We start from the raw sequence: 9,069 nt of genomic DNA on the forward strand, positions 1-9,069 counted from the left end.
AACTTATCTGCTAATGTGACACTGAGATGCTTTCTGATCTCAGTGCAGGCAATGATGCAGAAACCATGACAAAATAGCTTCCAAGCAATAGAATCATTCCAGTGTTGAATTGTGGTGGTTATTACTGGATTTTGAGCTGGGCTCCTCGTTTGAGCACAACAGGATGGTTGCTCTCTTTGCAGGTGATTGGGAGGATGTGTAAAATCATCGACAAGACCTGTCTGTCCCCCACTCCCACGCTGGAGCAGCACCTGATGTGGGATGACATTGCTATCCTGGCCCGCTACATGCTCATGCTGTCCTTCAACAACTCCCTGGATGTGGCTGCACACCTCCCCTACCTCTTCCACGTGGTCACTCTGCTGGTGGCCACGGGCCCCCTTTCCCTCAGAGCTTCCACTCACGGTCTCGTCATCAACATCATTCACTCTCTGTGCACTTGTTCACAGCTTCACTTCAGTGGTGAGTTTTTTTGGAGTTTCAGTGAAGATGATTGCTCCTTAATTTGTTTAGCAAATATTTGAGTTGTCATTCTCTCTGCAAACTATTCTGAGAGTTTGAAAATAGAGCTTTGTAGCTCAGCTTGAATACAAATCAGAACAAAGATATGATCAACAAGAAATGAGTATGGAAATAAAAAATATCTCGTTTAGAGCAGGTGCATAATGCAAATTGTTTGTATAAGTTTCTAAAACCCATTGTATAATGGGTTTTAGAAAAAGAGAAGAAAGTACCAGTGAGTTTCTGGTGAGGCAAAGGAGAAAATACAATCTGTGCTAAAACTGGCTGATGTGCATCTTGTGAATGGGTTGCATAATGTGGTAACAAAAATATCAATTACATAAGGGAATTGTGAAGCTACAGTGTAAAACAGGTATTTTATCTACTGTTGTATTTTAGCAGTCATAAATAAGAGGTATTAGCAATTAGCCACTTCTTACCACAGAAGCACAGGCTGGATTTTGTGCAGAAAAAAAATTTCCAAGTTTCTGTAATCTTGTCCTTTTTTAAGTATCTGAAAGCTCAAGTTATGTCTATATATATGGAAGGGGTGAGTGGGTGCACACACACACACAGAGAGAGGCAGTGCTTTGGCACAGGGAGCCTCCCTGAGCCCTCCTGCTTGCACGGGGGGTTGGAGTGCACCGAGATAACCTGCAAGGACAGAACTGTGAAAATAGTCAGTGCTAGGAACAGGCCATCATTTTCTTCTGCTTTAAGTGGCTTTCTTCATGTCAGTGCCAGAGCCAAAAGCAGAGTTTGCTGCAGTTTGAACCTCCAGTTCTGTTGGTATTTCAGAACAGGAACGCTCTGGGTTTCCATTTCCTGAATCAGTGTGAGGAGAAGTCACAGAACCACATCTTTGAGAAAGTTGCTTTGTACCTGTTTTTAGAATCCCTCTTCCTTGTGCCTGGTTTCAACAATCAGTGCAGGGGGGCCCAGCTGTTGTGGTGTATTTGGGGAGCAGCAGCAAAGGGAACAGTGTTGGACTGTGCAGTGACCTGCAGGCTGTTTATCTGCTCTGGTGTTGGGAGGGCGAGGCCTCAGAGCGTTAAAATGTGAGTTGGAACTTCCAAGGTATAAATCTGATATGTAAATCTTTATTCCACAGAGGAGACCAAGCAAGTTTTAAGGCTGAGCCTGACTGAGTTCTCTCTGCCCAAGTTCTATTTGCTGTTTGGGATCAGCAAGGTGAAGTCGGCCGCGGTCATCGCGTTCCGCTCCAGCTACCGCGACAGGTCCTTCTCGCCCGGCTCCTACGAGAGGGAGACCTTCGCTCTGACCTCGCTGGAGACCGTCACCGAGGCCTTGCTGGAGATCATGGAGGTACGGGGGCCTCAGGGAAGGGCCCTGAGGGAGAGGGGCACTGCTGCCCTGCTGCAGGCTGGCAGTGCAGGGACACCACCCCCTGGCATGGTTAGAGATACCCAGAGCTGACTCCTGAGAGTAAACTGCTGCACACTGAATTTACAAAGTACTTCTACTTAATGTCACATGCATTCAAACAGTCTAATTCTTTTTAGGCCTGTATGAGGGATATTCCAACGTGCAAGTGGCTGGACCAGTGGACTGAACTAGCTCAAAAGTACGTGGTAGATGTCACACCCTGCCTGTGTAGCACACCCGAAATTCTCAGCTTTTTGTTATATATATTTTTGTTGTTGTATATATGTTGTTTAATGCAGTGTCCTCTGTTTCTTCATAGGTTTGCATTCCAGTATAACCCCTCCCTGCAGCCAAGAGCACTGGTTGTTTTTGGCTGTATAAGTAAACGTGTGTCTCATGGACAAATAAAACAAATCATCCGAATTCTCAGCAAGGTATATGGGGCTGTCTGTTTTTCTTTGTGACTCATAAAGTAGCTAATTTTAGTTCTATCTTCCCATCAAATATAGAACTTGGCATAATTTGAGGATAAATATATTTTTCAAGCATATTTTTGTATAGAACTGATTGGAAATACGCTTTCTGTAGGCCAGGCCTTTTATTTTGAATTGATTTGGTGGCAGTAGGTTCTGTCACTGCTGTGACTTGTAGAGTAACAATAGGGCTCGATATTGAGTTTAACATATGAGACAGAGGTGGATTCAACAGTCAGTTATTTAAATAAATGAGAAATTTTCTGTTAAGGTGTTTACCTGCATACACATGATTCACAACTTCCTTTCTCCTAAAGGAAGTGCATAACCTCATGTGTTGTAAGTAAATACAGTAAAGAGCAGGACATTTATATCAGAAAAAATCGAAACAGGCTGCCTGGACTGACAGTGATGTTCCCTTTTTCTGAAGAAGGTTGTGTTCCATAGCAAGTGAACAGTGTGCTAAATATGTGTCCTTTAAGCATTTTATTCGAGTTTTATGGACATAAACTTTAATTGAATGGCATCTAAATGATAAAAGAGCTTCTCTCCAGCTCTTACACCCTGCTCTGCACCCTGGCTGTTCTGGTGCCCGTTGTGCAGCTGCTCTCAGCAGTACATATATCACTGCTGTGTAAATCTCCATTTGGAAAAGTTCTTGAGAATTGGTGTAAAATGAGCTCAGGCTTTGTAAATAATTGAGAGCTGCAATTATTGTGTAGAGCTTTGATCTTCTTTTTACAAAGCAAAATGTAATTATGGTTGTATTTTTAATTATTCTCTTTTCTTACAAAAAGGGACTTGAGAGCTGTTTAAAAGGCCCTGATAATTACAATAGCCAAGTTCTAATAGAAGCCACAGTTATAGCCCTCACCAAGCTGCAGCCTCTTCTTAACAAGGTAAATAACTGGCTTTGTAGAGTAAACAGAGAATTTTATAAATTAAAGTTCTAATTGTGGGTATAATCTCAGATAAGTGTTGGGGTATCTGAAGTTCCCACTTCACTGCTGTGACTCATGCTTGGAAGTACCACATATGGGACATGTGGCAGATTGTCTGTGGGACCTGTGCAAAGGCTTTGGAAATGCTGCAGGATGTTCTGTTCTGCTTCCCCAAACTGGGCCATGGCCATGTGGGCAGAGGCTGTTCCCAGGCTTGCTTTCCACAGCATTTCCAGCCCTGGCTTTGGGGTGTCATTGCTGGTACGGCCCTTCCACGTCAGGCTGGAGGAAGTGGCAGGCCTGGTTTGCTGGGAGTTCACCCAGCTGAGGGTACTGTCAGGTGCCCTGTTTGAGCAGCAAACCAGCAGGTACAAGGAGGAGCATCTGTTTTGTTGGAATGGATGTGGCTGAGGACAAAACCTGCTACGAGGAGGACAAACCCCCCCGTGGGTCCTGGTTGTTGTTCATCTACAGGAACTGACTTGGAAGTGAACTGGTGGCTCTTTCTCTCCCCTCCAGGACTCTCCTATGCACAAGGCTCTCTTCTGGGTGGCCATGGCAGTGCTGCAGCTGGATGAGGTGAACCTGTACTCGGCAGGAACAGCACTGCTGGAGCAGAACCTGCACACCCTGGACAGCCTGCGGGTGTTCAATGACAAGGTGAGCTGGCAGCACTCAGCTCTGGCTGACCCTTCAGTGATGTCAGCAGTCAGAGCTGTTAAAGAAGGGGAAAAAAAACCCAACTTTGTCCTTGTGGGCACTGCTTAAGCAACTAAACCTGAAATTTGCATTAGAAATTGTTTCACTTAAGTGATATCAACAGCAGAACTAAGATGTGGAGATGAAGCTCTTATTGCTCTGTGTGAAACTGGAACAGAAATGTCCAGATGTGATCTGTGAGAAAGTGTCTGATATTTTCCTGTGACCTCTTAAAGGAACTGTTTTGTCAGTTTAAAAAAGTAACTTCCAGTGAGGTACTCTTTTATTTTATTTCTTTTGGGTCAGAGCCCAGAAGAGGTGTTCATGGAGATCAGGAGACCACTTGAATGGCACTGCAAGCAAATGGATCATTTTGTTGGGCTAAATTTCAATTCCAACTTTAACTTTGCACTAGTGGGACATCTCCTGAAAGGTAAGAGTGTATACTGCTGTTCCTTTTAGATGAACACTCTTAATTTGGAAATAAAAACAAGTCCAAGCATAAAGGGCACAAACAGGGTGGTGGATTTTAAGTAACTTGGATTACAGAGTAGATGCAGAATTAAATGTTCTTTGACTAAAGGACTTTGCCAGGTTTCCTTTATACATGTCCTAGAAAGGTCTTTAATGCTGTAAATTCTGAACTGTCACAGGACGTGGGGCTTCATTTGCTGCAGTTCTTTACTTCTTCCTCCAGTGTCTCTCTGTGTGTTTGCCTGCACTCAGGCTCACTGTTCCTTTTAGAAGACTGATTTGTGGGGCAATAGATACAATGCATGCACAAACATTTGAAATTATGTGGTTTTGAGGGATGGGACAGAAAGAACTAGTCTTGAATATGCAATTTCTGTCAGCACTGTGCTTCCTTACCCTTGAGACAGAGTGTCCTGAGAACCTGCTGGAAAATCTTCATAAGTATTTTCAAAATATTAATGCTTCAGAAATATGGGTTCAAGAATTAAATGCAATATTTTGTTTCTTAGGGTACAGGCATCCTTCTCCTACCACTGTAGCAAGGACAGTGAGGATTTTGCACACACTCCTCGCTCTGGTTAACAAACACAGGAACTGTGACAAGTTCGAGGTGAACACCCAGAGCGTGGCTTACCTGGCAGGTAAAATGGACCAAACTGCCTTTTCAATCTGTGCTGGTGGAAAAGGAGTGGATTATTTGAGAATTCCTTCAGGTTTAGGTTGTTGGAATTGTACCAGCATAAAGGAAACTTGTAACTGGAGGTGGACAGGAGTGTGGGCAGGGTGGGTTCATCAAGGACAGCTGTTTGGGGACTGAGGGCTTTGCCAGCACAGCACCTGCTCTGCAGCTTTGGAAATCCTTCAGGGAGGCTGAAGGTTTCTTGGTGTAAATACTGAAGGGTGTGTCTTAGAGCATTCAAATTTCTAGTGGTCTAGAAATAGAAATTGTGACATGTGAGGGCCAATGTGTAAATCTTGTCATTGTAACTGGATGGGGAGTATAATTCTTTTTAAATGACCTGCTTTTAATCTGTATATTTCATAAGGTGTAAATACAGCTCAGTGGTCTTCTTTGGGCTCAGTAAAAACTGTAAATTGAGGGCATATTGTTCATATTGTTCAATGCATTTCCAGCTCTGCTGACGGTGTCTGAGGAGGTTCGGAGCCGCTGCAGCCTAAAGCATAGGAAGTCTCTCTTGTTGACAGACGTGTCAATGGAAAATGTTCCTATGGATACATATCCCATTCATCACAGTGACACTAGCTATAGGTTGGTTGTCTGACTTCTACATAAGTTATCCAAATGGCAATATCTGTTTCCTTTAGGAAGTGACCTGGAGATAACCTGTGGTATAATAAGGGCTGAACCCCCACTGACAGTGCTGAGTTCCTGGGCTGTGACTGGTTCCTGACCAATTTACTGCTTCCACTGTGATCAGGAGTCAAAGACAAATTTGGGCCTGGAATTCACACAGATTTAATTTTCAGTTTTCAAATCCATAAAACTATTTCAGAGTTTAACTGCTCTGGAGGCTGTAATACTTTTTGTTAGCATCTTTCTACAAATCTGATTTAATCTCATTTATATTTTAGAAGAAAGTTTTGTTTGTGCTTTTAAGAGCTCCAAGGCATGTACTTGTCTGTGCCACTGGAAAACCCTGACACCTTATTACAGCCTGTCTGTGTGCAACCAGAGACATCAGCCAGGGAATCAGCCTGGAAGTGCCATGGAGAGCCTGTGTCTCTCGACAGGGAGCACCTTGCTCAGGATCTCTATTTTTAGCATTGAGCATGAAGTAGCTGCATATTAAATATGTTTCTTCTTGCCCCATAGGCTGATTCGCTTGTGTTCTTTTCATTACTTTATTTTTTATCTCCTCAGCATTGCATTCACATCAGATTGTTTGGTTTCACTACCTCAGACATTTTTGCAAGCAAAGTAATTACTATGTCTTAATATGTGTTTAGGGTAAATTAACTTGGTGGGAAAGATGGGTTTAATAAAGGATAGTTTGGCTGCTTGAGAAACTTAGGCCTAAATGTGCAGAGTTTTAAAGATTTCCTTAATTTAATTTCTTTGCACTTGCAGGACACTAAAGGAGAACCAGCCCTGGTCATCCCCCAAGGGGTCAGACAGACACCTGGCTGCCAACTACCCGACCGTGGGACAGATCAGCCCCCGCACCCGGAAATCCATGAGCCTGGACATGGGGCAGCCTTCACAAGCCAACACTAAAAAGCTTCTAGGTTATTTAAGATAACTAAGTTGTTGATTTTTTTCTGCAGAATACCCTGGGAAACATTACTGGAGAAAAATTATTCTCTTGTATTGGTTCTGACTTTAAGGGCTTAGTCCTGATTCAGAGGAGTATGTACAGTTTCTGCAAAATACAAATTGCAGGACACTGGACAGTTAAAGAGGACTCAGTTCTTTTGGTCATGAAGGGAGGGAGCAAGAGTGACACTCAAAATGTGCATGTGAAGTGGAAAAGGGAGAAAAGGAAGAAAAAAATGTATTCCAGTCACTAAAGATTCCTCGTGCCAATTTTCTGCTACCAGCCCTATCCAGCAAACCCAAGAAGTGAATACTTAGCTCAGCTGCTCTGGTTTGTGCTAGAGATGGTCCCAGAACACTGGAGATGTTTTATAAGCAATCTGCTTTGTGTTCATGGCTTCTCAGGGCATCGTGTTTCCAAACCAAGTCTGTTATCAGAGGAACGAGCTGAGTTGCTCTGCAGAACTTGCGGGAGCCCTTTGGCCTTACCCAGGTGGCAGAAGAGGGGCATTTCCTTCATTGCAGCCCTGTTCCTGCTTCCTTTTCAGTACCCACCTTGTGGCATGTGTCTCAGTGTGGTGTGGTGCCCAGGGGTCCATGGCATGCCCACCTGACTAACTGCATGTTCTCCTCATGTGTGTTGTGAAGCACTTTGGAAACTGTGATGGAGAGCGGCATGGTGTGACCGTCCTGTCTGTCCCATCCCGGAGAACGGGAGAATGTCCCCAGATTCCTGGCAGTACACGGTAGACAGGGGAGTAGCTTGGCCAGAAAATCAGAAAAAGTTAGAAAATGGATTCAGGTTTAATGTTTTTAATTGCCTGATAAATTGTTTTTAGGTACAAGGAAAAGTTTTGACCATTTGATATCGGACACAAAGGCTCCTAAAAGGCAAGACATGGAATCTGGAATCACAACGCCTCCCAAAATGAGGAGAGTAGCCGAAAATGATTATGAAATGGGTGAGAAACAGGACTAACATTTTAAGAATAATACTAATTATGAACACTTTGTATATCTATACAAAGGATTATTTCTAAATTGAGCGTTTATTTACCAAGGTTACTCCAAGGTAAGGGAGAAGCACCTTTCTTAGCAGTGCTTCTGCAGGGTGCAGCCTTCCTATCACGGGCAGCTGAGGCTGGAATTGGAGCTGCTCAGTTTACAGGTGCAGAATCAGGGCAGCCCCAAAGTCCTGCATATAGGAGTGCAAGCAAATAAACAACATTTGGCTTGTTATAAGTTAATAAGCCCCAGCTGCAGATTCCTGCAGGAGATGGAATGTGACCTGATGCCTGGAATGCCTCTCTTCATCTTCTCCCCCATCTGCTTCCTGTGCCCCCACCCCCAATTGCAATGCAAGACCAGGGTTCTTCTCTTGTATCTGCCTGACCCTGAATTTGGTACTTACACCCCTGGGCCTGTATTTCACTGACAAGGAAATTGGGGTTTTTGTTTGCCATCCGATACCACATCCCATGGACTGGTCCAGTGCTGCTCTGTTCCAGCACAGTCGTTGCTGTCACCTCGCTGAAGAGGCTGGTGAACTCTGAGGTTTGCACATGACTGAATCTGTTGTGCAGGAGCTGATCCTGTCTTGCTTTGGGTTTATTTTGCTCTTTTTTATCTGGCAGAAACCCAGAGAATATCACCACAGCAACACCCTCATCTCCGGAAAGTTTCCGTTTCCGAGTCAAACGTCCTCCTGGATGAAGAGGTTCTGACTGACCCAAAAATTCAAGCTCTGCTGCTTACAGTTCTTGTAAGCTTTCTTCTGTGTATTGTCTGCTATTCTCTGATGTCCTTCCAGCTCCCAGTGAAGCGAACGTGTTCCTTGGAGTCTTTCCTGGCTGAGTTTTATCATAAACTAATTTTATATAATAAAAGATTATTAATATATTATAGGTTAAAAGAAATGAAAATTGTTGGAATCTCAGCATAATTCAGTTTAAAAGTCATTAGATAGTAATGTGGTACAGTCTGATAGACCTTCCTTCAGCTGTGCCAATGCAGTTCCCAGGACACAGACAATTCAGAGAGACTCAGTTGGACACTGAGTCCAAACCCAACTAGATGAAGTTATTGCCAAAATAGAGGCTGTTACCAACCGGTTTAGTTGTTTCCTAGTGCAGACATAAGTGAATCTTCTGTAGTGCTGCTTTGTGCTAGTCAGAATTGTCAAGCCCTTACCCACAGCAGAGTCAGGGCTGTCAGTGAGCTGATGGAGTCTCTCCCTGTGCAAAGTGCCAGGCACTGATGGGTCTCTCCCTGTGCAAAGTGCCAGGCACTGATGGGTCTCTCCCTGTGCAAAGTGCCAGGC

The 9,069-nt window shown here is 43.9% G+C and overlaps 1 protein-coding gene across 1 annotated transcript in view; it reads left to right on the plus strand.

Moving 5' to 3' along the window:
• The window catches only part of NF1 (neurofibromin 1), an 89,756-nt gene that overhangs the window by 71,124 nt on the left and 9,563 nt on the right, over positions 1–9,069 (plus strand). Inside the window, exons 42-53 of the mRNA XM_029964618.1 lie at positions 183–462; positions 1,613–1,827; positions 2,025–2,086; positions 2,207–2,321; positions 3,158–3,259; positions 3,821–3,961; positions 4,307–4,433; positions 4,984–5,115; positions 5,609–5,744; positions 6,564–6,721; positions 7,589–7,711; positions 8,384–8,511. Coding sequence (XP_029820478.1) covers positions 183–462; positions 1,613–1,827; positions 2,025–2,086; positions 2,207–2,321; positions 3,158–3,259; positions 3,821–3,961; positions 4,307–4,433; positions 4,984–5,115; positions 5,609–5,744; positions 6,564–6,721; positions 7,589–7,711; positions 8,384–8,511 — 1,719 coding nt within the window. The remainder of the gene's footprint in view (positions 1–182; positions 463–1,612; positions 1,828–2,024; positions 2,087–2,206; positions 2,322–3,157; positions 3,260–3,820; positions 3,962–4,306; positions 4,434–4,983; positions 5,116–5,608; positions 5,745–6,563; positions 6,722–7,588; positions 7,712–8,383; positions 8,512–9,069) is intronic.

The sequence above is a fragment of the Manacus vitellinus genome, unplaced genomic scaffold (assembly GCF_001715985.3).
Source record: "Manacus vitellinus isolate BGI_N305 unplaced genomic scaffold, ASM171598v3 scaffold_76_pilon, whole genome shotgun sequence".
NCBI lineage: Eukaryota > Metazoa > Chordata > Aves > Passeriformes > Pipridae > Manacus > Manacus vitellinus.